The sequence below is a fragment of the Macaca mulatta genome, chromosome 11 (assembly GCF_049350105.2).
Source record: "Macaca mulatta isolate MMU2019108-1 chromosome 11, T2T-MMU8v2.0, whole genome shotgun sequence".
NCBI classification, from domain to species: domain Eukaryota; kingdom Metazoa; phylum Chordata; class Mammalia; order Primates; family Cercopithecidae; genus Macaca; species Macaca mulatta.
In genome coordinates, this window is record NC_133416.1 from 57,057,233 (window position 1) to 57,085,043 (window position 27,811).

Genomic DNA, 27,811 nt, shown 5'->3' on the forward strand with positions numbered 1-27,811 from the left:
TTCTAGTCTGGAATTCAAGAGAGAGATCCAGGCTAGAGATGTAAATGTTAGAGTAATCATCATAAAATATCGCATTCAAAGCTTTGAGGCTGCCTGAGGCCCTGAGAGAGCAGGGTAGAAAGAGAGGAGTTGGCCCTTTGCAGGATCAAGAGGGCTGTAGAAAAGCCTGGGCGATTGGTGGCCTGGACACCAAGGGACGAAGATGCTTTGGGGAGGGTGGTGGAGGGAAGGAACGGTTGTATCCAATATTTCTGGGAGTCCATCAATATTAGGACTGAGTTTGGGTCCCTGGATTTAGCTACACGGAGGTCCCTGAAACCTGGATGAGAGTGTGTTTAAGAGGATCAAGAGAGAATGGTCGGGCACCGTGGTTCACGCCTGTTATCCCAGCACTTTGGGAGGCTGAGGAGGGTGGATCACGAGGTCAGGAGATCAAGACCATCCTGGCTAACACGGTGAAACCCCATCTCTACTAAAAATACAAAAAATTAGCTGGGCGTGGTGGTGGGTGCCTGTAGTCCCAGTTACTCGGGAGGCTGAGGCAGGAGAATCGCATGAACCCGGGAGGTAGAGCTTGCAGTGAGCTGAGATCGCGCCGCTGCACTCCAGCCTGGGCGACAGAGCAAGACTCCGTTTAAAAAAAAAAAAAAAAAAAAAAAAAAGACTCTGTGCCAGCCCCTTAACACCTAGGGCTTCAGATGTGGAAAGTGAGTCTTACAGCACCAGGGCTGCCTGCCCCCACTCCCTGGCCAGATTGTGGTGGAGATGCAGGGAGGTAACAGGTGCGAAAGTGCTTTGTAAAACATGAAGGGTAGAACAGAGGGTGGGGACTATTGCTATTATTTTAATAGCACTAGGGCTTATCAAACAAATTTAAGGGATTACTATTCACCCAGCCTTACTTGCATGCATGACTCCCTCGGGTGGTTCACACACTCACTGTGACCTGATCCACGGGAAGCCAAGTAAACTACCTGGCCGGCCCCCATGGGTGCTCCCTGCCTCCAACATCACCAGCCTGTCTGCCCTGGCTTGACCCCTCTTCTGTCCCCTGCAAATGCCTCCCTCTAGGGCCTCCAGGTGCTGTTGCCCAGACTAGCTCTCCCGAATGTGGCCCTCCTCTTTCTCTCCTAATCCAATTCCCCACCACATCCTTTGAAATCTCTCTTTAGGAAGTATTGCCTGGAGGGAAGAGCATGGTGCGGGGTCTGAGAAAAGTTAGTCTCTTCAGGTGACCAGGCTCCCAGTTTACCCAGGATTTAAGGGCTCCTCAAGAAGTGGGGCTTTCAGTGCTGAAACTGGGGAAGTCCTAGGTAGCCTGGAATAAGCTGACACTTTAGTCTTGATCAAGGCCACATCGACCCATTATCTTGCCGGGAAACCACGGACAAATAATTCCATTTCTCTGGAGTTCAGTTTTCTCATCTGTAAGAAGAGGGCTGGGAGTTTCACTAGATCCCAGCCCTCCAGTTCCAAGCCTGGAGGTCATTTATTCATTCTACAATACTGGCTGAGTGCTACTCTGCACCATGCACTGCACTCTCCCTGCTGACCAGGCATCTGGGCAGCCACGCTGCACATCACACGCAGTATGTGCTCTATAAAGACCTGTGGAAAGGACACATGAATGAACCTGCCACACCCCCCCCTCAGGCTTGATCCCTATCCAAATCCCCCAAAACCCCTGCTCACTGCTCTCTCCCCATCCCGTCCCCCATTTCAGCCCCCCAGCCTGTCGCCCACAAGCCTCCGGAATCTGGACTAAGCTGCAACTCTGGCCACTTGTATTGAGCTGAACGTTCCAGCTAGGGAGGGGAGAGTCTGGTCACTGCTTCCATTGTCAATAAATGTTGACCTTGAATGCCTTCCCAAGGGGATGTCACCAGTACAAACTTGCCCACCTGGGTGGGTCCTGGAACACGATCACATTCGGGTGCGTGGAGCCCACCTGAGCAGAAGGCAAGTGTTGGGCAGCTCCAGGCAGGCGTCTGTCCCTGGTCATCTCATCTTCTGGGCATCTGCTTCCAGCCACTCCCCACTTAGCCTCAGACCCCAAGGGGGACTCACACCAGACTGTCCAGGTTCCCAGATTGGCCCCGTCACTTCCTAGGATGCTGTGTGACCTTGGGCATGTTATTTGATATCTCTGAGCTTCAGTTTCCCCATCTTAATTAATTAATTTATTTATTTATTTTGAGACAGAGTCTTGCTCTCTCACCCAGGCTGGAGTGCAGTGGTGCGATCTCAGCTCACCGCAAGCTCTGCCTCCTGGGTTCACGCCATTCTCCTGCCTCAGCCTCCTGAGTAGCTGGGACTACAGGCACCCGCCACCATGCCTGGTTACTTTTTTTGTATTTTTAGTAGAGACGGGGTTTCACTGTGTTAGCCAGGATGGTCTTGATCTCCTGACCTTGTGATCCGCCCTCCTCAGCCTCCCAAAGTGCAGGGATTACAGGCGTGAGCCACCATGACCAGCCTCCCCATCTTAATTTATTAACAGTAGAACCTATCTTATAGACTTAAGATGACGATTAAATGCATATGGAGAGCTGGCTGGGGGGAAGCAAGTGTTCAATAAATATTAGCTGTTACTGTTATCCCAACCATAATCATCATCATCAACATTTTCAGTTTTGTGAGAAGAGCAAAGAACATGCTCAATCTAACAGTGTCTCTCTCTCAGGGTGCTTAGAATCCCCCTCGCTCCAAGAAGTCTTCCCCAGTTGCCCCTAGGAGGGTAACTACTAACTTGGTCCACATGGCCAGGATGCACCCACTCTCCCGCTCCCGCAAGCACTGCTGCCCCTCCCCTGAAGGAAGGGGTGCCTCTTCCCAGCTCTGCCTTTGTCTACAGCTTCCAACCTGCTGTTACAATCTTCCCTCCTGCCCAGGTCAGCTGGTCTGTCCTGGAAACCAGGTTGAATTCCCCGAACAAACAAACGCAGCGCTGGACCTAGCCCTACCCGCAGGTGCTCCCAAGGATCCAGGGAGGAGGGCCGTGGGGAAGATGGGAGCAGAAGGGGACTGGGGTGATGGTCAGGATGCTGGGAAGGCGGCTGCCAAGGAGCCAGACCACACTCACCAATGTAAACACACCCGCTCCCAGTGCTGCATAGACTGCGTGGAGCCAGGGCACCTGCGGCAGAGGAAAAACAGACTTAGGGATGACAAGAAGGGGCAGCAGTCAGAGGGGCAGGGAGGAGGGCTCAGTCTAGAGAATGGAGGACGTGGGGTAGCCCCGCCCAGCGCTCCCTAAGGAGCCCCAGGACTGACAGTGGACCCTGATTCTCTGGGTGCCCAGGGTGGGTGAAGTGCGGCATGGGATAAGAGTGATCCTGGTGGGAACGGTGGGAGAACTCCCAGCCAGCCTGGTCCTTCTTCCCGCAGCACACAGCCCCGGGCTCAGGGCTGATGAAGATGACTCTCGGTGGGCCCTCCCTCTGGCCTGGGACTGCTTGAGGCTGCTCCCACCTCCCAGGGTGCGTTCATCCCTGTCCAGCATAGGATCTGTCTGTTCTTGTGTCAGGGCGCTCCTGGGCTGTGCCTTGGAGGCAAAGAACTCAGGAAGAAGGGGATAAAGACTTGACCTCAGGGGTGTGTGTGGGGGGCATCTGGAGTCTCTGCCAGCTGTGATGGTGGGCTTGCCTGCACAGGCTGGAACAGCACCTCCCTACCCTCTGCCCCCTGAGTCTCCCTCCAGGTCTGGAGCAGCCAACTGTGGGGAAAACTCTGCTGGAGGCACCGCGCTAGGGCCCTCCATGGGGCCCTCCTCCAGAAGACTCGGAAACAAAGGCATCCCATCAACCAGACCAGGATCAATAAAGGGTTCTTTGAAGTTCTGTGGCCCCTTCCTGTAACACTCCTCCCCATCCTAGACACACAGAGGGCCCCCAGGCCAGCTCTGGCCCCTCCCTTCGTCAACAGGATCCTGGGAAGAGCCAAGGAAATGCCAGCACCAATCCTGACATCCTGGAATGGACGCCAAGTGCCCAGAGGCTGGGGTTGGGCAGGATGGAGGTGGGGAGGGGGAAGTGAGGACTACTGCTCACAGCCCTGCTAGAAAAGGGCAGTGGGGGACCATGCACCATGTGTGGCTATAGGGGTGAGGGGTATAAGCACTGGGCCCCTAGCAGCAGTCCAACAGCTCATCTCTTGGGTTCCCAGGATTCAGATCTCAGGGCCTTTCTGCGATGCCCCCAATCTGCCCCTTCTCCACATGCAGGGGCCCGGGTGCCTGCAGAGTCTCAGTTTAATTCCCCAGGGCAGGCTGGACACCTCTAAAAGAGCCGAGATTTGGCCACCAGCTGGTGGACACTCTAAGGATGTGGGTATGCCCCACGGCCCCACCTCCCGCCTGCCTGGCCAGCTAGATTCTACCTCTTTGGACTTGGCTGATCCCACAGGAGCCCCCAGAAGACCCTTCCTCAGGCCCCTCTGGGTCTGGTGGGCCTCATGGAGCCCCAGTACTCCCTTCCCTGCCCAGGGTTTAAATGCTCCACACCCTACCCTCACACCACAGAGGAGGATGGGAAAAGTGAAGCCGGATGTGGCTTGTGGAGCCCGGCAGGTACCCAGGCCTGACAAGAAAAGCCTCCTTGTTTGCTTACACTGCCAGCACGCCTGTGACAGGTGCCAGGAGGGGCCGCACAGGATGGCAGGCTGTGGGGCTTGGCTCCTGGACTTCCCTGGTGGGCAGGGGAGGGAACGGCACCTTGGGCCAGTGGGGCCCCTCCCTCCCTGTGGGGCCTGCCGGGGGACCCAGAGACTCACATATTGGAAGGGTAGGAGGATGGCCAGGATGAGTCCGCTGAAGAAAAGAGTCATGAGAAGCACGAAGAGCACGCCCTGGCAGGAGGTGAAGTCGAACTGCGGGGACAGGATGGGGTCAGCTGCCAGAGCGGCCTGACCTTCCTGGGACCCCAACTACAGCCAAGCCTGTATGGGCCAAGCCTGTATGGGCATACAGGCATACAGGCATACAAGCATACAGCAGGCCACAGTCTTGTGCTCACTCCAAGAACCTGGCATTCCTTCCCCTCCTCGCCCTCACCAGGTTGTCTCCCTCTCCCCAGACCCAACTCACCCCTTTACTTCTCTCCCCAGCCCTGGGTCCCAGCTCTGAGGCCCCCCACCCTATCTGCCTTCCCCTGCTCAGCCTCAGGCCGGGGGTCCCTGCCTGCAAGCCCCAAAGCTGACCTTGGTCTGGAAGCTGAAGACGGTGACTGAGAGGCAGACAAGGGCTGTGATGCCCAGGCACAGCAGCACGGAGGTGGTGTTGTAGTAGCTGAGGACCGTCAGGCCGAGGGGTCAGCTCCCAGGCAGGGCGTCTGGTCTCCCCCACCCTCCTAGCAGGGCCCCCTCTTCTGCCAGGACCTGGTCTTGGGATCCCTGGCCCTAATCTGGTGCCCTTTCCCCAGATCCCTCTGTCTGCCTCCCCAGCCTTTCTGCTGGGCCCTGCCCCTCCCAACAGGCTTAGACTCAAAATCAAATTAGAAGGATCTTGAGGAGGTGGGAGTGGGAGTGGGGAGGGGTTTGTGCCGGACCCAGAGGTGGTTTACAAGTAACTGCAGGTCATGAGTCTGGGGGCTTGTAAGCTACAGTTTGGGAGGAGCCACCTTGCTCCCCTCCCCCTATCCACCAGGCCAGGTCTTGGGGTTGCTGTCCAGCTGAGTGCTCAAGGAGAGGACCCTAGGCCAAAGCCTCCTGCATTCCTGAGCCCCAGCCCCATCTACATGCTCCCAGGAAGTATGGCGTGTGGGGCAGCGCCCCTTGGGTGTGGCCAGTGCCTGGCTCCAAGCCTGGCCTACGGTCCTCCTCTCCTTCCACCTGCTCCCTTTACCTGGACAACATCCCAGTGAGGTAGGCCATGGACAGGGTCTGAAATGAGAAGCAAGGTAAAGGAATGCTCCAAACTCAGACTGCGGGGGCCCAGGCACCCTCAAGGTCCAGCCCAGGTCCCCGTCCCTTGCAGGTACCCCTCAACTCTTTGTCTCTGTCACCCCCACACATACTGACTTTCAGGAGTCAGGCCTGGCTAAGGAGTGTCCCCACTGCCAGCTTCAGGCTCTGTGCCAGCTGTGCCTTTCTGCTGCAGCCCTGCTCCCTGCTTCTAAGACCCTCCACTCTTCTTCATTACCGTAGCTCTAGAATGCCTCAGGCAAACCCCTTACAAAAATTCACAATGAAAAAAGACAGCGGATGGGGAGTGGGGCGAGATTAAGCCCATTTGGAAAGAGAAGATGGAATGTGTTTGTGGAAGAAGTGGGGTGAAATCACCCCTGCCCCATGCCAGGGACCTCACATTGGACATCCCCAGCCCAGTCTTCCTGGTCCTCAGTCTACCCTGCTTCCCTTCTTTCTCCATCTCCACTCAGCATCTGTCCTCAGCACACCCCAGATCACTTACAAAGACGGTCAGGAGAATCAGGTTCCAGGGGAAATGCCTCCTGCAAGGCAAGCCACAGAGTTCAGGGGAGAGTGGGGGGTGGGGGCTGTGTCACTGCTGCAGTGAGGGGGTCTCTGACCAACCCCCTCCACACTCCTCAGAGCCTCTTCCTTCAGCCACATCCCCATTTGCTCCCTTCTCCATCCCCCTTCTCCCTACCTCAGAGGCACGAAGTAAAGGAAGGAGGGGCTGCCTGCTCGACAGAGGCCCAGAGAGGGATGAGGCCCTCTCAGGGGTGCACAGCTCACTGGTGGCAGGCAGGGCTGGGGCCAGAACTTTCATGATCCTGCTCATATTCCCACAAATTCTTCCTCAAGCCATTAGCATACCTGGGTCCAGAACAGCAAGCCAGGGTCAGGTAGGTTGCAAAGAACACAGCACTGTGAGAGACAGACGGATGGGTGAATCAGCCAGCCTCTCTTGGGCTCTCCCCGAGACCCCTTGTTTATGCCACTCTCTGCCACCCTCACCCACAGGGCAGCCAGGCGGGATGGGATGGGGAGGCCACGGTCATCCTAGAACCTAACAGTGGGCAGGGTGGTGGTCCAGTTCCAAAAGAGAGCAAAAGGATGGGACAAGCCTGCTTCTAGAAACAGGGAATCTTGGGTCACATGAGACAGCTGTTCCTGACCACTCAATCCAAAGTGGCCTCCTCAGACACTCTTGTTATTTTAAAAGCCCATATACAGCATTTTCCACGTGCTAGGCAGTTTAAAGTGTTTTATGAGTATCAATGAATGTAATCCTCACATCTTTACTTTACAGCTGAGGCATGGGGAGGTCAGGCAACTTGTCCAAGGCCATCCAGCTACCATGCTGCAGAAGCAAGATGAGAACCCAGGCACTCTGGCTCCAGAGTCCCTGCTCATAACCACTGCCCCACATAGGCCCTTCTCAGCCCTTATCATTACCTGGAGAGATCTTGTTAGTTATTTTACTGTTGGTCTAGCCTATTAAATTGTAAACTCAGCAAGGGTAAGGCCCTCGTCTGTCCTGCCAGCACCTGGTACAATCAGGAAGTGGCACCTGTCGGATGAATTTTTATATCAGGTGGCCACGTCCAGTGAGAGGCTGGCAGGCAGCTTGAGGGCAATCCAGAGATAGGGATGGAGGACTGAGATTTTCTGAGTAGTGGAAGCAGAGGCCAGTCCAGGAGGTGGGAGATGATGGCTGGGGACCCAAGGGTGGAGCTTTCCCCTGCCTACCTAGGTTAGCGGTGCCACCAATGCGTAGTTTCCAACCCCCAATGGGCCTTGAACATGGAACTGCCATCCTTTCCCCATATCCTTCCTCAGTTCTCTCACCCACAATTTCAAGCTTCCTCCTCCATCCACAAACCTCCCAGGCCCCCTCACTCTTCCTGCACAGTCTGCCTCTGGTGTTCCAGAAAGACTGGAAATGAGGTGAGCTCCCTTGGCTCCCTGCCTGCCACCTGCAAATATCATGTGGTGCTACTTGCCCTCCTGTCCCTCCTGTCTCTCCTCCCATCCCAGGCCAATCCTCCCATCCCTTTAATTGCCTGGGGATCTCCATTACTTAAATCTTTCCACTGGTACCTCTCCTCCCACACAAGCCTCCTCAGCTGTTTTCCATCTTTAACCAACACCTTCCCTGGCTCCAGCTACTGCCACTTCATCCTCTCTTGCAGCCAGGCTTCTTGAAAAAGTGGTCTCCACTCACCATGCCCCCTCCTCCATCTTCCCAACCCAACAAACACAGTTTCAGCACTACTCAACAGGAGCTGGCTTTGCCACATCACTAGGACCTTATTGAGTGCAGTGGATACTTGTCAGTCCTTATCTTGCCTGGCTTCTCAACATCTGGTCACTATGATTGTTTCCCTAGTTCCTCATGACCCCTGGGTCCCTCCTACCTCCCTCACACTCCTCAGTTCCTCCAGGGTCTCTCTCAGTCTGCGTGGTTACCTCGATGTGGGGTCCTCTCCAGCTCTTCTTCCCCCATGCTCTCCCTAGGTGGGCTCACTCAACCACATGACTTGCTCACCCATATTTCTGATCTATATTTTCCTTTTCAACCCTAGTCTCTAATTTTCAACTACCAACTGGGCAGACATGACTATTCAGACACAAGTAATGCTCAACAGGTTAGAGGGGAACTCCCTCTCTCCCCTTCTTCGTCTCCTGCATTCCCTCCTGCAGAGAATGTCATGCATCCTCTAAGTCACCCAATCGGAGACCTCAGCATCATCCTTAACTTTCACTCTGCTACGCCCAATTAACCACCTGGACTTGTTGATTTTTCTACCCAGGCAGCTATCAAAGCTGCCCTCTTCCCTCCACCCACTACCACCCTTTGTGGTCAGGGCACCTCTCTCTCTCTCTGGCTTGGAGTATTGCAGGAGCCCCCCCTGCCTTCCACCCTCCATGCTGCAGGCAGATCCAATCATGTGACTTCCCTGTATAAAATTCCCAAAGACCTGGCAATGCCCTGTCTGAGCAATCAGGCAATGCATTCCCACCCACCCCTCCAGCCCTTCTCTCACTGCACTCCGCCCCTCCACTACACCCCTCTCATCACAACCTGCTCTGCTGCCTGGAAACGTGCCTGCCACACTCTACTCCTGCTGGAAGGGACTGACTGGCAAGGACACCTGAGGCCTTGGTTAGGGGGGCATCTTCTGTGCACCACAGGCATACCTCAACCAAAGCCTGAGCCGCCGCACCCTTCGGGCCAGCTCCTGTGACTTCTCACCCAGGTATAGCATCTGGGGGCCAGCCTGCAACTTATCAATGTTCTATTCCCACCATCTTACCCAGAGCTTGGTGCCTGGTAGATGCTCTTCAAATATTTCTGGATGAAATGCAAAACAAAACAAAACAAAACAAAAAACCCAAAAAACAACAGATGCAGGAGTTGAGACAAGCATATTGGATTTGGTGAGTAGGACCCCTTCAATTTAACCCTTTCCTGGTCTTCAGTGGTTTTCAAATAAGGAGGAACTGTTGTCACAGTGACTGGAGGGCTCTTCTGGTAGTTGGTGCCAGGGGTTGCTGAACATCCTGCTCCGTGCAGAATGGCAAAGCTATCCTGCCCAACTTAGGAAACACTCGGAACCTGCCCTCTTTCAGTCTCACTTGAGTCATTGGTCAGCCACCTCAGCAATAATGCTAATAATAATACCCTTGTCCATGTGGGTGTGGGTTCTATCTCCCCAGCCAGAGTGGAAGCTTCCTGAGGGCAAGAGCCCAGTCTCCTTTTCTCTCTGGTTCATAGCTCTCTAACTTTCAAGACAAGGGGTCCAGAGGAAGGGCAGAGGGGCCAAAGACCCTGTGATTGTGGTACAGCTTGGGAGCCTGACACCCTGAATTCACATCCCAGCTCTGCCACTACTGTTGTGTGACCTTGGACGATAGCCAAGACCCAGCTTCCACTTTAGCAAAACAGAAATACTGGTACCAACTCACTGGACTGTTGGGAGGACTGATGAGACAACACAGTTCAAGCGCTTCGCGTGGGCCTGGCACAGGGGTGGGACTCCCCACTAGAGTTATGATAATTAGAAGCTGGCTGATGGACAGCTTCCTGGAAAGGCTCTGACCCACCTCCACCCAGCTCTGGTCTCACACTTGTCCTCCTCTGCCTGGATTTCTCCTGGCCCACCAGCTTTCCACCACCGCAGACACGGTGGCTCAGTGGGCGCAATCAGACAGTAAGGTGAGAATCGATGGAGGGAGGCGACAAGGGCCTTGAGAAAGCTGGGCTGTGGGTCGGGGAGGGGGAGGCTGGCAGCCCAGGGGGCAGGGAATGAGTCACTTAAGAAGTCAGAGAGAGAGAGCCAATGATTTATGTATCAGAGCCCCAGCCCCAGGGCCTGGGCAGGAACCACAGTCTGTTTACAGAATGTCAGGACAGGGAAGTAAGGCTCAGGTGCAGGCCAGCATCCAAACCCAATGCCTTCCCCCAGCTTGTCCTGCTCTAAGACAAAGGAGGAAGCAGAGCACAGAGGGCAAGTACATGGGTTTCACCATCAGAAAGACCTGGATTTCTACCCTGGTTATGTTACTCTGAGCCTCACTTTCCTCATCTGTAAAATGAGGATAATAGTAGTGTCTGCCTGGCAGGGCTATTGAAAGATCAAGTGAAAAATACATGTAAAGTGCTTAGCATGGTGCCCTCCATACAGAAAAAGAGCTGTCTCTTCTCAGTGCTCCTATTGTTATTCTAAAAGGAAGAGACCCGGATGGAGTCCTCAGGGAGCACAGGATGTGTTGCAGGAGGTGAGACCCACCAGGACTCAGACACCAGGCCGACTTAGGGGGCAGGATGGAGAGAGTTGAGAGGTGTGAGGGGGCAGGGCAGGGCAGGACCCCAGGCAGGGTTTCTGGAGGAAAAGGGCAGCATCCCAGTGGTGAAACTTCCAAGCACCTTTCACACTTTGGGACACCCTATGAAAAGCGCCCAGTTCACGCCCACCTCACCTCCCACTTTCGCCAGCACCCACCCTGGTAGAAGCCAGAGAAAGCATCTCTGTTTTCTGCCCAGAGACGTTGAGGAGGAGGGACTCCAAATCTCACCATTCAGAGGTCAGATTCTCATACTCCACCCTCCCAATCCCCCCATCCCACCCAATGGAGTGCACTCTGCCCCCACTTCCTGGGCCTACTCACTCCTGGACTGTCTCCCTGCCACCACCTTCTCAGAGCATGGAATCCCACAGACCCTCCCCCAGAAGGCTCAGAGAGGGGCCTAAGAATCTCTTCCCAAGTTCTCAGGGGCCCAAAGCTGCCAGGACATGCTGACGTGCCAGAAGCCATGCCAACCTGCCACATGGGCTGGCCCAGGTGGTAGACTCTGGGGCCTCATTAGTTTTACCGTACAGTGCCTCCCAGGCCCCCGAGACACATGCCTCCCCACCTGCCTGCAGACAGGCCCTCTGCCCTCTGCTCTAGGAAAGACTCTGGAACCCCCAGAGGCCAGGCTAGGGTCCTTACCGTCAGCCTCTGGTGGGCCTCTGTGAACTCTAGGCCCATCTCTGAGGCTACTCTGGGCTCGACGTGGTCCACGGGGCTCTGGGCTTAGCCCACCTCCCCACCAGAGCCCTATCCAGGAACAGACTTGGGACAGCCACAGTGTGTAGGCTCCTTGGCCAGGCAGTCAGAGCCTTGACCCCACAAGGCCCCACTGCTCTCCAAGATGCCCGGAATTCCCCTGCATGGAGCCTTCCACCTCTCTGCCAGAGAAGTCCCAGTTTAGAAAATGCACCATGTGCATTCTCGCCCGATGTTTTTGCTTAAGCCACTTCTCTCCTGGGAACGCTGTCTCCAGTCTTCATGGCCCATCCTTTGGGGGGCGCCCCTGATGTGGGCTGCATGCGCTGGTGTACAGGCTCACTCCTTCCCTCCTCCCCTCTCCGAATGCTGCATCTGTTCATGCTACTTTGGGCCACCAATAACTTTCCCTGCAGAGGCCTCCTCTCCTGCAGCCCCTGTACAGGGCTGGGCTCACAGTGAGTGCAAGAGCAGTTCTGCTCTGAGCCCCAGGATGGTTCTGGTGTGGAGAGATCCAGGATGACTCCTTAATTACCCAGAAAGGAGGATCAGAATCATCTACACCTTCAAACCTCCTCTCCCAAGTTACCGGCTGGTTTCCTCAAAGAATATAGGACAAGCAGGAGCCAAGTGGCTCGAGGGCTGCAGGGAGCCTGCCAAGTAGACCGATTAAGAGCACAAGCCTTAACCGGAATTCTGGGTTTGAATCCCAGTTCTACCACTGACTAGCTGTGTGACCTTGGGCAAATTCCTCATTTCTCTGAACCTTAATTTTCTGAAGTAGTCATACCCAGTAGATGTGAGGACCGAATGCAATACTGTACATCAAGCACACAGAACAATGCCCAGCCCTTATTAAGCACTCTTTAAGTGGTAGCAATTATGATTAATATTTCATAAGCATTACTAACAACATTAATAAGAGTAGCAACATTATTATTAGTGTGGGCCAAAGTGTTCCAGCCTCACTGCCTCTTAGGACCGAGGTCTGGGTCTCTCCAGCTACAGCCCTGGCCCAACCCTTCCCAATTTGTGCAGGCAGCAGAACCTACCCCCATCTCTTTTGTGCTCCACCAGATTTAACACCCCAGATAGGTCCTTCTGGCCATGCTCTGAAGCCGGCAGAATGGGGCAGGGCTGGAAGGGATCTGTGAGAACAGTCCCTATGAGGCTGGGGGAAGCTATGGGCTCAGATTAGGTCAAGAAAGACAGAGATTCCCTCTTCTGGCCACTAAGCCTTCTCTGGAAGGGGACTGGGATATACTCACTAGGATGCCCAGTACCAGGCTGGGTTGGCCTGGACATAGTCTTTGACAGGGTCACTGCAGAGAAGAGAGAGGGGGAGAGAGAGTCAGAATGTACCCTAGGTCTCCATTTCTGGTTCAACATCTGCATCTGTCCCACACAGTTCACAGGACTTGAGAGGAAGCCGAAGGAATGCAGCCCCTGGAGGCTCGGGGAGTCCCAGCCCACAGTCCCTAGCTGGGACCTGCAAGTGCCTGCACATGCAGTTAGTGGTTCGGATCAGAAGGACTGCCACACAGACACCCAGAAGGCACCCCGGGTCCACCCCACGCTGGACAGACGACCCCTCGCCTGGTGCACTCTCTAAGGCTCTGTCCCAGCAGGAGGAGGCCCACTGCCCCACAGGCATCTCTCCAGGCAGCATTCCAGCAGGAGTCTGATCATGGGTTCCCCAGCTCCAGGCCTGGCCATAGCCACCCCTGGAAGGTGCTGGTCCATGCTGCCAACTCACCAGAAAGTAAAGAGAGCCACGACAGCCAAGGTCACCAGTAGCTGAATCAGCAGGATGGTGTAGACCTGGGGGTGGGAGGAGGTTCTACTCAGCTTGGGGAGCCCTGTTAGGGACCTGTCAGCCCCTCAGCGACTCGTTCACCTCTTCAGGTCCCCATCCTGTGCTCTCCACCCTCCTTCTTGGGGGTCATTGGAGTGAACCCAGGACAAGGTGAAAGGAAAGCAAAGATGCTGCAGAGCCAAGCACACCCCCTAGCATTGGGAGAAAAGAGGGGACAGTGTGTTTAGGTGTAGCAGGGGGCACTGGAGTGACACCTAAGGAAGCAATTCCTAGTGGGTGCTGTCAGCTGGGATCACAAGAGAAGCGGGTAGGGATGGCTTCTGCAGGCAGAGGGTTGGGCCAGGGACCTCTACAGGGGCTCCCCCACTGAGCTTCCCAGTCCCAGAGGGCTAGAGAGGGGCATTACCTTTCTGATGAAGACTCGACGAACTTTCTGGTCGTCCCAGCTGAAAGTGGTGAAGAGCTCATGGTCTCCGGTGGGGAAACCGCTGTCATAGCTGGAGCTGCTGCCTGTGTGGCATGTGGAGGAGGAGGACATGAGGGTTCCCCCTACATGGAATTACTGTCCCCAACAGCCCCCATCTCAAAGCTGCCTCTTTGTCAGCCTGGCTCTCTGGACCCTGAAGTCTTCCTCTGCATCCCCATTATCAAACACCCAGCCTTGGCCCAGCCCAGCCCCACCCCAACCCCCAGATCTCTCTCCCTGGTCAATTCTCCCTTTTCCTGCTTTGAGTCCTGGGAAGAAACTGTCATCCCCTACTTCTCCCTCCACCCCGGCTGGGGCTCCCCAGGGACCAAGCTATGCCATACGAATGTGAACCTCCCATCTTCTTCACCCCACCCTCCTCCTTGGGACATTCTGGCTCCCTTGCAGTCAAGGATCACAGAGGGCCAGCCACTCTCTCTGGGCCACCCAGCAGCAAAGATCCTGACCCTGGCTCATTCTTTTTGTTTCTGTTTTGTTTTGTTTTGTTTTTTTGAGATTGGGTCTCACTCCTGTCACTCAGGCTAGAGTGCAGTGGCATGAAACGGCTTACTGCAGCCTAGACTTCCCCTGGCTCAGGCAATCCTCCCACCTCAGCCTCCCGAGTAGCTGGGACTACAGGTGCACACCACCATGCTTGGCTAATTTTTCGTATTTTTAGTAGGGATGGGGTTTCACTATGTTGCCCAGGCTGGTCTCGAACTCCTGGGCTCAAGCAATCCACCTGCCTCGGCCTCCAAAAGTGCTGGGATTACAGGTATGAGCCACCGTGCCCAGCTCTGACTCTGGCTTGTGCTGAGGCCCTTGGGCTGGGAGCTGGGGACTGGTTGGCTGTGGTGGACTGCTGGTGCTCCAGCTGGAAATCAGGGCTTCAGCGGGGTGAGGGGATGGAGGGGAAATAAAGCCAGGACACGGGCAAGAAGTGGGAGTGAGGATGACCATTCCAGGCCTAGTCCCAGAACTGAGGCTTTCGGAAGAGCATGGACTCCACAGTCAAACAGACCCAGGGGTGGATCCCTCGCCTAGAACGTACTAGATGTGTGACCCTGATAAAGTTACTGGCCTTCCTGAGCCTCTTCTGATACTGGTTAGTGATACTCACCTCCTGGGGACCAAATGAGATAAACATGAAAACCTCCAGGTCTGTGAAATGAAAGCCTTTGCTCTCTGGTGGGAACTACACTGCCCCCCTCCTTGTGTCCCTCATCATGGCCATTTCCAAGTCCTCCAATGTGTTCATTCTGTCCCTCCACTGTCACCACTAGGTGTCCATGATCTCCTTTGCCCCCAGCAGTAGCCTCCGACTTGGTCTTTCAAAGTTGACCACGGCACTGCCCTGCTTTGAGCTCTTCAATGGCTCCCCACTGCCCTTCACTCAAGTTCAAGTTTCTTAAGAAAGCCTCCACGGCCTCCCTGAGCAGCGCCCTCCAGCTCCACTACACATTCCTCCCCCCGACCCTGTTCTCAACCTGAGTATATATTTTCCACCACGTATTCTCTTGCCTGTGGGCCCCTGCACATTCTATTCTTTCAGCCTTAAACACTCATTTTCTTGCCTTTTCACCAGGCTAACTCATGCCTATCGTTTGGGACTCAGTGTGGATACCCCTCCTTCCAGGAAGCCTTCCCTGACTGTCAGGTGGGTTAGGTAAGGTGCCCAGGCACCTGTCACTGTGTTTGTGTCACTGTGTGGTAGTTGTCCAATCACTTGTCTATACAGTCAGCTCTCCGAGGACAGAGATCCCAGCAGGTCTTGCAAATCAGTGCATCCTCCGAAACAAACCCAGACACAGACCCTGTGCCCTGGCACACACTTAGTAAATGTCTGTCACAGCTGCCTTCCTGCCTCGACAGTTCCTTAGAAAACATACCTTAAAGCAGCAGTCCTAGCAGCCAGGATATGGGAAATGAGGAAGGGGGAGAGAGGTAGACCCACTGCAAACCTAAGGACCGGAGACCCTTGCCCTCTTGACCTTCACTTCTCCCTCGTGTCCTGTCTACATCCTCTGCCAAAGCCCATGTGGCCAGGCCACAGAGAGAAGGGAAAAAGAGAGGGAAAGTGGGCCAGCGGGTGTGTAGAGAGGGGAGGAGGACGCCCACAAACACCAGACCTTCATTGACCCTCCAGTAGGTCACGGTGGGGTGAGTCTTCAGGGGTCTGCGCCCAGGGGATTTGTAGTGGGAGGTGTAGACCATGGTGGCTACTCCCTGTGAGCAGAGGCTCTGTCTGGGGCATTGTCTCTGGGATCTCTTCTAGAATCCTGCTGGGGGTGGGGTGATAAAGTGGGGGAGGGGAAGGGGCTGCTGAGGGCAGCCGAAGGGGCTGAGGAGGATTTCCTCAGAGCTTTTGGGAAGCTGTACGTTCCTGGCCCCAAGGTAAAGCTCCCACAGGCTGCTCGACCCAACAGAGCAGCTCCTACCCACTGAGATTCTCGGTCTGCAGGAATCTGGCATCCACCTGGGGGAGTGTGCCTGGCTGTGGGGGACACTGACGCTGGCAACCACACTCCCTCGCCGTGTCATGCCCCCCTGCCCCAGCACGGGCCTGGGGAAGGGAACACAGATGAGGAGAGTGATTGGTGAGGTGGATTCCCAGACCCCTATCCCCCAACAGCCCTGGGCCTCCATGGGGACCTGTCCCCACTGAGCCAGGCCCAGTGAAGGCTATGGCCAGTGGCAGTTTCATACGCCCCCTCCTTCTCTGTATCTCTTTCTTCTAGGAGGTCTTTCTTCACTAGCCCTTAGCTTTTCTCCCTCATCTGTCCCCTCCATTTACTCTAGCATGGTGACTTGAAAAAAAAAACGCCCTCTTCCCTATTGAGAGCACCCTGATGCAGACATTGTGTCTCTTTCCGTTTTCATGGAGTTGTCTCTGACCTACCCTCAGAACAGTTCTCCAAATCCTAAGCATCTAACAAGATAGCTTCATACAACCACACAGTGTACCTCTTTCTGGACAACTTCCTCCTACTCAGGTTTTCCCTCCGGGTCGACCCCCACCCCATGATGCTCCATTTTCCAGGAGCTGAAAGACTTACTGGGGTCCACATAAGCCCAGCTTGGGTGGAGAGGCACCGCCGGGGGGGCTGGGGAGAAGACCCCTGCCTTCATCCCCTCCCCAGATGTGGCTTCCTCATAGGAGGGTGGGGCTGAGGGCACTGCTGGAGTCTCCTTCTTCTCGTGCACCTGCTGCTGCCCCTCGGTCCCAGGGGCCTTGTTAGCCACGGAGAGCTGTGGAGTAGAGGCAGAGGGAGAGACAGTCGCCAGGGAAAGGGAGCCTTCCAAATCCTCCTCACCAACTCCTCAATTCCTGGAACTTTCACGGGCCCTTCCTTATCTGCACTCGGAAGCCAGGAGTGCAGACAAGAATGTCTCTATTTTATAGACAAGAGAACTAAGCTCCAGAGGGGTCAGAGCTAGCTGGGGCACACGGTGGAGCTGGGGTAGGAACAGAGGAAAAAGAAAATTCTTAGGAGTGCCCACCACTGGTTGTCACTGTCACTGTCCCTGGGGTAGGGGCAGGACCTCTATGGTTCCAGAAAAGGGCCTGGCACGTAGTAGACTGTTACAAATAAAAGGTCCTGTCATTTAATCTTCCTGAGACTTGCTAGTTGTATTTTGACCCCTGCTTTAAAATGAGAATGAGGATCAGAGAGGAAGAGCGATTCATCCTAGGTCACAGAGCTGCATGTGGGCCCACTGAGAGGCAGGGCCTAGGCACTATCCACTGGGATTGGTCTCCTTCTGTTGGGCTGGAAGTGATGCAAGGAGGATGGAGATTAGGGAGAGAAGGGCAACAGAAAGGGAAGAGGAGAGGGAGAAAACAGAAAAGAGGAAGGGCCTTCAGGATGGAGGAAGGGCAAGAGAATCCTGGCTAAAGGTCTGTTCTGGCCTCATCCTGTAGGAATCTCAGCCTCTCCCCTAAACCAGAACAGACTCACAGAGTGACCCAGTGGAAGGGGCCTCAGAAGACATCCAGTTGAGTCTCTTCCTTCACTGAACAGATGAGGAAACTGAGGCTCAAAGGGAAATGTCCCCATGGCAGTTTGGAAACGCGAGTCCATTTACACTCAGATGTGTCCCCTGCCCCCCCACCCGTGGACATGTTTAGCTTTGGTGGGAGGATTTGAGCTGGGAAGTGAATGAGGCAGCCAGAGAAGATTGGGGTGGAGGGGGTGGTGTGAAATTGAAACAGCAACAAAAGGTCCGGTTCTCAGAAAATGGGATTTAGGTGTGGTTCCCAGAAGATTGTGTTAGACCCAAAGGGCCACTGAGGAAGACTGCGGACTTCCTTCTTTGCAGGGGGTGCCTGGCTGAGGCAGCCTGGTGATGGGCACGCCAGAAGACTCCTGGTTCCATCCAGGCCCAAGGACCACGGAACTGGAGCGGTCTCCTCCGTCACCCAGCAAGCCTGTGAGTGAGCTGGGGACAAGGGGCAGAGGAGGCAGAGGTCCCCCTCACGCCAGGAAGGGAACAGCGCCACTAAAGGGCCTGGTGGAGGGGGGGTGGGGGTGGAAGGAGATTCAGCAGAAGGGGGGGGTTCTCCATGTTTACCAAACTGAACACTCCCCAGGCCTCCCACTCCCTCCCACTCCCCAGCCCCCATCATCACCCGGATCTGAAGGATCATGCCCACCAAAATCGAGTTCAGCCCCCACCCTGCCACTCCGCCCCTCAGAGCCTCCTGAACCCTAATGCCCAGCGCCCCCTACACACATACGGCACTCCCAAGTGAGGTGTGATCAATGGCAGGAGGTGGTATCATCCAATGACATCATTTGAGGCCCAAAGAGCTTGCACACAGGGAGAGGAGGGTCTGAGGGTCCAGGGAAGAATGCCATTGGCTCTGAAGCTCCTCTCAAAGAGAAGAAGGGGGAGTGTAGGGTAGGTCCTTGCCCTGTTTTCTCTGCCCAATCCTTAGCAACCCAAACAGAGGGCCAGAGGACCCTCCCCCTTAGCCCCAGGCCCTAGTGGTTGTACAATTCCACAGGCTATTGATGTTACATAAGCCTACTAGGCCAGCCAAGTCTCTGCCCCAGCCCCTCCCCTACAATTCAGGCCTAAAACTGGAGAAGAAGAGATGCTTCATCCGGACCCATCCATGCCTGGCCAGAACCAAAACAATTACAGCAACCCGATGCAGGGTTGTCATAGCAAGCCCCAAGCACAGGGATGGAGCCAAGATGCCCAGATGTGGAATAATGGCAGGGAGCGGGGTGGGGGTTGTTTCTGTGGAGGGTGGAAAAGATAAGCATAAAGTGGTTGGGTCTGGGATTGGAGGGCTGGGCCAGAGGGGGTTGCCCTATAGGCACTGCCCCTCAGGACTCACCCTGGCACACACATACCCATGTACACACATACAGTCACACCGGACGCCCGGGCTGACTCCTCACAGGGGGCCTGGGTATCCGGGAGGAGCCTTGTGATGCCAAAGCAGGGGTGGGAGGGAGACAGGGGAGGAGAGGCGCGCCTGCGGGCTGGAAGAGGCCCGGTCCATTCCTTGACACTGGCCTTTCGGTCCTCTGACTTCAGCAAGGACCACTGAGGACCTTCAACCTAGGGCCAGGGGAGGACGCTTTCGTGGTCCAGAGGGTTTGCTGAGGATGACAGGGATCCGGGAGCCGGAGGATGGAGGATGGTGCAGGCGGGGGAGATGACGGTACCTTTCCCTGGGTCATGGTGCCGTCTCTCGGGGAAGGGGTCTCTGAGGCCGGGGCGGCCGCTTGGGTAGCCGCAGCCTGCCTGCGTCTCTTCCTTCCTCCGCGTGGGTTCTAGCAACATCCACTGCAGCCTGGCCGGGCCGGCGCGTACCATCGGCGCGGGGGGAGGAGAGGGCCGGGCCTGGGAAGATGCTGCGGAGGACGCTGCGGATTTGCGAGCCCTGGAGGCGGCGATCGTGCACCGCCCCCTCCCGCCGCTCTCCCCACTGCGCCCCCCACCGCCGCCCTTAGCCCTCCCCGGGGATAAGAGAGCGTCGCGCTGCGGCGCAACCTCAGTGGATGGATCCGCGGGGGCTGAGCGGGCGGGGGACGCGGGAACTCCGTGACACCGACCAGCTGACACTGCCCGCGTGAAACCAGAGCCAGGCGTCAGGGCCTCATCTCTCCACCGTATCTGCACCTCTCTGCAGCTCCAGCTGCGCCTCTGCCTTTTCCCCCTCCCTCTTTGGATGCGGCCCTGATTTCTGTCTCCATCTCCACCTCTCCTCTCATCATCTATTTCATCATCCGCGGTGGAGGGGAAGGTCTGGAAGTCTCGCTTGTGCTACCCGCTGCTAACAGGGCCCCTGGGCCCTGCGCTTCTGTGGGTCTGGGGCAAGCCAATAGCCACCTCTCCTTGCTCCTTTTTCTCGCCTGTGAAATGCACACAGTAGGTCCCTCCCTGCCTTGGTTCACAGAAACATGGGGTGGGAGGACACCTCTTCTGTTTCCTTCAACCCTGCTGGGACATTTCATGGGGTCTTTCTGGAGACACCGCTAGTTCTGTCTCAAAGCCTCTACAACCCCTGCCAGAGCTCTCTTCCTGCCTCCACGCTTAGCTTCCATCACCCCGTCTCCATCTTCCCCACGTTCCATTCCTCTCATGCCAGAGCTCATTCTCCTCGCTTCCCCAGACGTGTCCTTGTGACCCAGCCATCATTAGGCCCCGTTTTCTGTAGCTGCCGCAGTGTCACTGTGGGGTTTGCAATCTCAAGAGCTGGGATCAAGTCCCAGTTTAGTCACCCACTGGCCACGTGGCCTTGGCAAGGCCCTTAACCTCTCTGAGCTGCAGCATCACCTGAAAAAGGCTTAGAATAGCTCTGTCCATCCTAGACTGACTGTCAGACGCACAGGTTATGGCAGTAAAAGCACATAAAAGACCACGAAGTGCTGGAAGTATATGAGGTATTATTAACTGAGGAGTCTCCTACCAGAATGTCTTGGGTTGCCCCAGAGCGAGGACCCACAGATCTGCCTAAAAGAAGGATCTGAACCTGCTATGATGGGATGAGGAACTAAGACCTGGGACAGGTGGGGGTGGCCACTTACCTTCTGCTTCCCTCTCGCTGCCCAGGGACCCACCTAAAGACTTTGAGAAAGCAGGGCCCGGTGGGCAGACAAATTATAAGCCTTTTTTTTTTTTTTTTGAGACAGAGTCTTGCTCTGTTGCTCAGGCTGGAGTGCAGCGGCACAATCTCGGCTCACTACCACCTCTGTCTTCTGGGTTCAAGTGATTCTCCTGCCTCAGCCTCCCGAGTAGCTGGGATTACAGGCATGCACCACCACGCCCGGCTAATTTTTGTATTTTTAGTAGAGACAGGGTTTTACCATGTGAAATGCACTGGACCAGGCTGGTCTCCAACTCCTGACCTCAAGTGATCCGCCCACCTCAGCCTCCCAAAGGGCTGGGATTACAGACATGAACTACTACGCCTGGCCTAATTATCAAAGTCTTTATCCCATCCTTTTTTGCCCTTTGTCCCCCACTCCATAACCACCAATTTTGTACAAACACACTTAAGCCTGGGCCTCCGTGTCCAGAGGCTCTCTCAACTCTGCAAACCTGAGCTCTTCTTCCAGCAAGCTATGCCCTGGTCCCCAGCACTGCTCCTGGAGCTCTGGCCAGCTGGTCCAGGTTCTGGCCTTCCCTCCCTCTCTGCATCTGCATCCTGGAAGTGTTTTCCTTCTCCTGCTTGACAGCTTGAATGCCACCTCCTCCAGGAAGCCTCCTTCCCCGCGTTGGAGTTAGATGCTCCTCTTCTTAGTTCCCTAGCCTGTCACGTGGCGCTGTGAAGTTTCTTTGACTGACTCCCTGTTACACTCTAAGCTCCTGTAGCAGTTTTGGTGTGAGTTGGACTGAATACAGTGCCAGGTGTGTGGAATGCACTCCATCAGTTGTAGTTATTAATATTTCCCAGACGTGGCACTACGCAGAGCCTGACTTTCATCAGCCTCAGCACTTTCATGTTTGTGAATCCCTCCTATTCCTTCTCTCGCATTCACTCTGCTCCAGCCACACAGGCCTCTCGGCCATTCCTTAGATGGGGCTAAGCATGCCCTTAGCTGAGGGCCTTTGCACTGGCTGTGTCTTGTTTGGAAATTCTGCAGATCACTGCATGGTTCCCTCCCTCACTAACTTCACTACTCTGCTCAGACATTGTCTCAGGGGTGGTCTTCCTGATCTTTAACAAAGTAGGAATGCCACCCACGTACCCCCATCCAGTACATTGGACAGTCCCTTTTTTCTGATTAAGCTTTATGTTTTCTGTGTCAATTGTCACCTCTGACATGTTTTTTGTTTGTTGGTTTGTTTGTTTAGTTCTCTCTCTCTCTCCCATGAGAATGTCAGCTACAGAAGAGGAGGAGTTTTGGGGTGTTGTGTCATTGCCCTACACCTGTGGGTTAAAATAGTGCCTGACATGGATGTAGTGGGTTGATAAGTATTTGGTTGAGTAAAGTACAGCATTATACAAAATCCTTATATTCCTCAGACATGTTGACATTGTCAGTGCTATGATGTTTCTCAGATGTTGGACTCCATTACCTTGACATTGCTTATATGTCCCCCCAACTTTTTTTTTGGAGACAGGGTCTCTCTCTGTTGCCTAAGCTGGAGTGCAGTGGTATGATCATGATTTATTACAGTCTGAATTTCTGGGCTCAAGCGTCTTCCTGCCTCAGCCTCCCAAGTAACTAGGGTATATGTTCCCATGAGGTGGTCTTTGGACATTGGACATTACTAAAAAAAAAAATTTTGTTTTGAGGTGTAGTTTTGCTCTTGTTGCCCAGGCTGGAGTGCAGTGGCACAATCTCAGCTCACTGCAACCTCCGCCTCCCAGGTTCAAGCGATTCTCCTGCCTCAGCTTCCTGAGTAGCTGGGACTACAGGCGCACGCCACCACTCCTGGCTACTTTTTGTATTTTTGGTAGAGACAGAGTTTCACCACGTTGGCCAGTCTGGTCTTGAACTCCTGAACTCAGGTGATCTGCCCGCCTCAGCCTCCCAAAGTGCTGGGATTATAAGCCTGAGCCACCGTGCCCAGCCAACATTACTCAAATATTAAACATTCGTGTAACATTCCTCTGGGATCTGGTAATGGTTAGGTGTGGTAGGTGAAAGCCCAGGCTACAGAGTCAAGCCGCTGTGCTCCATATCCCAGCTCCTCTATCTAAAAGCTGTATGAGAGATTGTGAGAGATGAGTTGTGAGAGTGGTGAGAATGACGAGAGGTAGGATTTTCAAGGCACTTAGAACAGAGCCAGGCATCTAACACATGCTCTATGCATGTTTGATAACCATAAGCACACAGTAAGCTCTTGGTGTTAGCTATTAGTGTTAGCCTTAAGTGTTCCACAAATATTGTTTAATGAAGTAATTTCCACCACATAAGGCAGCTCAGTTCCACAGTTACTCATTTGTTCATTCATGTGTCATGTCTGTCATCTCTGTCCCTGTTGACACATTTGGTAGAAGCCATTCTTCAAGGATGAGGTCCCTTCAGACTCACCCCAGGGCAAGAGGGGACGGGCAGTTCTGGGGTGGCTGAGGGCTGGGGGAAGAGTGCCTCAGGGGAATCAGAAACAGTAAGGGGCTCCCCAGGGGAGCTGGGGGACTTATTGGGGTAACATCCTCAAATCTCCAGCCCTATGATAGGCTTTATTCTGTTTGTACAAGGCGGGGTAGTAATGGGGAGTTTCAAGCTTTATTTTATTTTATTATTTATTTAATTTTTGACACAGAATCTCACTCTATCACCCAGGCTGGAATTCAGTGGCATGATCATGGCTCACTTCAGCCTCAACCTCCCAGGCTCAAGCAATCCTCCCATCTCACCCTCCCAAGTAGCTGGGACTACAGGCCTGCACCACCATGCCTGGTTAATTTTATTTTTGGTAGAGACGGGATCTCACTATGTTGCCCAGGCTGGTCTCGAACTCCTGGGCTCAACTGATCCTTTTACCTCGCCCTCCCAATGGCTGGGATTATAGGAGTAAGCCACTGTGCCTGGCCTCAAGGTTTTATTGAACAAGGAAATGACATATTTAAAGTCATGATTCAGAAAGACCAACCAGGCCAGGCGTAGTGGCTCATGCTTGTAATCCCAGCATTTTGGGAAGCCGAGGTGGATGGATCACCTAAGGTCAGGAGTTCGAGACCAGCCTGATCAACATGGTGAAACCCCATTTCTACTAAAAATTAAAAAAAAATTAGCTGGATGTGGTGGCACATGCCTGTAATCCCAGCTATTTGGGAGGCTGAGGCAGGAGAATCACTTGAACCTGGGAGGCAGAGGTTGCAGTGAGCCAAGATTGAGCCACAGCACTCCAGCCTGGGCAACAAGAGGGAAACTCAGTCTCAAAAAAAAAAAAAAGAAAAACCAACCTCTGTACTAATTTTTGCTATTATATTGTTTTCTATTTTTTCTTTTCTTTCTTTTCTTTCTTTTTTTTTTTTTTTTTTTTTTTTGAGGTGAACTCTCACTCTGTTACCCAGACTGGAGTGCAGTGGTACGATCTCCGCTGACTGCAATCTCTGTCTCCTGGGTTCAAGCGGTTCTCCTGTCTCAGCCTCCCAAGTTGCTGAGATTACAGGCACCCACCACCACGCCCAGCTAATTTTTGTATTTTTAGTAGAGACGGGGTTTCACCATGTTTGCCAGGCTGGTCTCAAACTCCTGACCTCAGGTGATCCACCTGCCTCGCTCGGCCTCCCAAAGTGCTGGGATTACAGGCGTGAGCCACCGCACCCGGTCTGATTTTTCTATTGTTAATAGACACAAGGTTTTGCCTTGTTTGCCATGCTGGTCATTATATTGTTTTCTTAAATCAGAAAAGAAGAAGATTTCATCTGTGAACATGTGGGAGGGATGGAGAGAGGAAGAGATTGAAGGTGCAGGGGTAGGTGGAACTTCAATGATGGCTTTTGTGGAGGGTCAGAGCCCAGCTCTAGAGCAGGCTGCTTGGGTCCCAATCCAGGCCCTGCACAAGATGCTTGACTTCTCTGTGCCTCAGTTTCCTCATCTGTAAACTGAAGGTTGCGAGAATGAGGAGAGCTAGGATTTATACGGCACTAGGAACAGAGCCAGCCATCTAACTCATGCTCTATGCATGTTTGATCACTAGAAAATAAGACAAGTGATCCAGGGGCAGAAAAGATGGAGAAAAGGGACAGCATGGGACAGGACCGACGGAACTTGGGAAGAGAGTAGAGGTGAGAGAAAGGCAGAAGGGACATCAGAAAGGGCAAAGGTGTGAAGACTGAGTCCCTGGGAGAATGGTCCCATTATGAAAAGGGAAAGGAGCTGAGGTGCTCGGGGGTCAGGTTGAGTTTGAGGGCCTGTAGGACATCCAGGTGGAGATGTCCTGTAGGCAGTCGGCCAGAGGTTCCTGGTGCCCAGGAGAGAGGTCTGGGCAAGGCCTCCTCCCTGTGCAGCCCCAGGAGGCACCATGTGCTGTGTTTAGAGGGAGGACCACATCCCTTCCCACCCTGGTGCCCAGCCCTGGGGCCCATGGAGTTGAACGCTGGGCTGGTGGTGGAGGTTTGGGACTCCTTAGCTCATTAGCAGGTGGACAGTGGCTGAACCCTGGAGTGAGTGAGCCCCCCGCTGCAGAGTGAGGCCAAGGAGAGAAGAAGGGGATGAGTGGGTCCCAGGCAGCAGCTGGGGCGGGAGAAGATGGAAGAAAGTTCTGTCCTCCCTGTAGAATCCCCCTGCCATCGTCATCACGAGGCTGCTGTGAGCGTGGAGAGGCAAAGACCAGCCGGGAATATTTTCAGGGCTGCTCCGGCGGGGAGCGAAGATCTGGCTGCAGGCTTTGCCTCTCTCCTCCTTCCAGGCCCATGCTATGGCAGGCCCTCCCACTCCACACTCTGCTCTTGTTGCCAGCTCTGTCTGGGGCAAGTGTGGGTTGGCGGCGGGAAGGGGCAAATGTGTGGACGGAGGCGACTTCTCATTTTACAGACATGGAAGCACAAGGCCAAAGAGGTTGAGTGACTAACACAAGGTTACATGACACGTTGGGACCAACGCCGGTGAGAAGAATGCATTTGACCCCGTGTAGGCACGATCAGCTCGAGGGTTTCAGCGACAACACTGAGGGTGGAAGTTGGGGAGGAGCTGGGAGGGCCTCAGATCTCTTAGGTGGGTAGAATCAGAGCTATCCAGGCACCTCTCCCCAGATCCTCACCAATACCCCCTGACACACAGACCCACACACCCAGGCTGCACCACTGTCTGCCTCCCCAGAGTGTAGGTAAAGAGAGAACCTGTGCTTTTGAGGCCAGTGATGGGGGTGCAGAGGCAGGGGCTAGACAGGGCCCAGCTCACCCACAGCAAGAAGGTTCTCAGGGTGGGCTACAAGAGGCGAATAGGCCAGGCCAGCTCAGGCATCAGGCTGCTTGCTCCCTTCTGGGTATAGCTGGGCCTCAGCTGCGTCAGCTCTCCACACACTTCAAAGCCTGCCATCACCCTGCAGGCCCCTGGCTCCTACCCTTCTCACTGTTCTTCGCAGGGGTTCTTCCTGCCTGTCTCATCCCCAGCAGCCCCACAGCAAAGAACCTGACATTCCTGTGCTCACCAGCCAGAGGCTGGTTGCAAAACCCCTCTCTGCTGCGGTCCCACTCCTGCCTCCCGATGCCCCTCGCACTGTGCCTCTCCAGATACAGTCTCCAAAATGCAGGACGTGAAGCCCAAGCCTCTGGCAGGCATTGACATCCTGAGTCGCTGTGCTTTCCAGCGGCAGGAATTGCTGGGCCAGGTGTGAAACCACATTTCTGTCCCTCCTCGTCTCTGTCTCGCCTCCCCTGCTCCCCACACCTGGGCTTTGCTGAGAGTTGGGGCTGAGGCTGGAGCAATCCTCACTGAGCGCAAAAGAGCCAGGCTCCAGGCTTGTCATCCCAGCCTCACATTCCAAAACTCTCAGCCACATCAGCTCACTCCTCAGTAGGCCTGGTACAGGCCCTCTGCACATTAGAATAACACACAAAAAAATCAAGTTTTCAGGAAACTAGTGTTCTAGGCCAGGCTTAGCCCCTCTCTTGCAGCAGGCCCTTGAAAAGTCATTTCTTTCCCCAGGGTCTCACAGGTTCTGTTGCCATCGCATGTGCCGCTGTGCGTACATTTCCGTTTCTCTACCAGATGGAAAGTGTCTTAAATATATGGATTGTGTATCTTAGGCCTTCCTACTCCATCTCTTGACCTGGTAGAGTTCAGTACTGAAGAATACAGGGTTTGGGGTCAGATCAATCTGGGTGCCAATTCTGACTCTCCCGGTTACTAGATGATACACCTTAGGTAAATCTGAGCCTCAGTTTCCTCATCTATACAATGGATACTCATTAACTGATTTACTTATTCACACAATATTTATGAGGGCCAGCTCCATGTCAAGCACTGATATGTGTACAACACTGATCACAACAGACACAAATCCCGGCCCTGTGGGGTTACTTCTTAGTGGAGACTATTGGTGCCTGACCCAGAGAGTGACTGAAAACTCAGTGAGATGGCATTTGGACAGGGCTCGGCACGGTGCCTGGCGTACGACAGGCGTGACAAGTTAAAGCCATTATTGTGAACATCCATTCTGAACCAGAGAACCATTTGCTGAGAATTTACCGTGTGCCGGCACCATGCTAGGTGCTAGGGAGACAAAGATGTGGAACTCTCCTCCACACCCTCGAGGAACTTACAGTCGAATGCACCTACTGAATGTCAAATGGCACCATCCTTATCATTGTTCAGAAGCTTATAACCAGCACCAACTTGTATTACATGCAACAAAGAACCATAACATTCTAGAATGTCAGGTACAACAGAGACAGCTTTTGTCCCCCAATATCCTTCAGACAAAGCCATACATGATTGATGGTTATCAGCACTGTGCTTTCGGAGGATTCAGAAGAAGGAGAAGTTATATCTGATTGGGAGATCCAAAAGGATTGGCCTAAAGGAGAGGTGGCTTTTGAACTGCATCTTAAAGAAAAGGGTAGCCTTCGACAGACAAGAGACAGTGGTGTTGGGGGAGGAGAAGGAGGCCCTACAGGGGACCAGAACGGCATGCAAATGAAGGCATGGAGGAAG

At 54.2% G+C, this 27,811-nt stretch overlaps 1 protein-coding gene and 1 long non-coding RNA gene across 23 annotated transcripts in view; both read right to left on the minus strand.

Moving 5' to 3' along the window:
• FAIM2 (Fas apoptotic inhibitory molecule 2) overlaps nucleotides 1-19,540 on the minus strand; it is a 34,435-nt gene extending 14,895 nt beyond the window's left edge. Inside the window, exons 1-11 of one of the 22 annotated variants that reach the window (XR_013401059.1) lie at nucleotides 19,418-19,540; nucleotides 16,793-16,985; nucleotides 13,677-13,780; nucleotides 13,211-13,275; nucleotides 12,723-12,776; nucleotides 6,775-6,825; nucleotides 6,407-6,446; nucleotides 5,840-5,877; nucleotides 5,197-5,284; nucleotides 4,771-4,866; nucleotides 2,279-3,136 (exon numbers count right to left, since the gene is read on the minus strand). Coding sequence is in view for 19 of the 22 variants with exons in the window: in XM_077954143.1 (XP_077810269.1) it covers nucleotides 3,083-3,205; nucleotides 4,649-4,866; nucleotides 5,197-5,284; nucleotides 5,840-5,877; nucleotides 6,407-6,446; nucleotides 6,775-6,825; nucleotides 12,723-12,776; nucleotides 13,211-13,275; nucleotides 13,677-13,780; nucleotides 16,793-16,985; nucleotides 19,418-19,432 (989 nt within the window). In the remaining 3 variants the exon portion in view is untranslated. Of the gene's footprint in view, nucleotides 1-2,278; nucleotides 3,206-4,648; nucleotides 4,903-5,163; nucleotides 5,328-5,839; nucleotides 5,919-6,406; nucleotides 6,447-6,747; nucleotides 6,826-12,722; nucleotides 12,777-13,210; nucleotides 13,276-13,676; nucleotides 13,781-16,792; nucleotides 17,033-18,474 lie in introns of all 22 variants that reach the window. The other 21 variants (XM_015151683.3, XM_077954143.1, XM_077954144.1 and 18 more) reach the window with 21 other exon arrangements.
• Nucleotides 19,541-24,523: 4,983 nt separating this feature from the next.
• On the minus strand, nucleotides 24,524-27,486 carry LOC144332865 (uncharacterized). The gene is made up of 3 exons (XR_013401062.1): nucleotides 27,437-27,486; nucleotides 26,812-26,927; nucleotides 24,524-26,691 (listed from the first exon to the last, which is right to left on the minus strand). It is a non-coding gene; the product is annotated as an uncharacterized LOC144332865 (long non-coding RNA).
• Nucleotides 27,487-27,811: the final 325 nt, after the last annotated feature.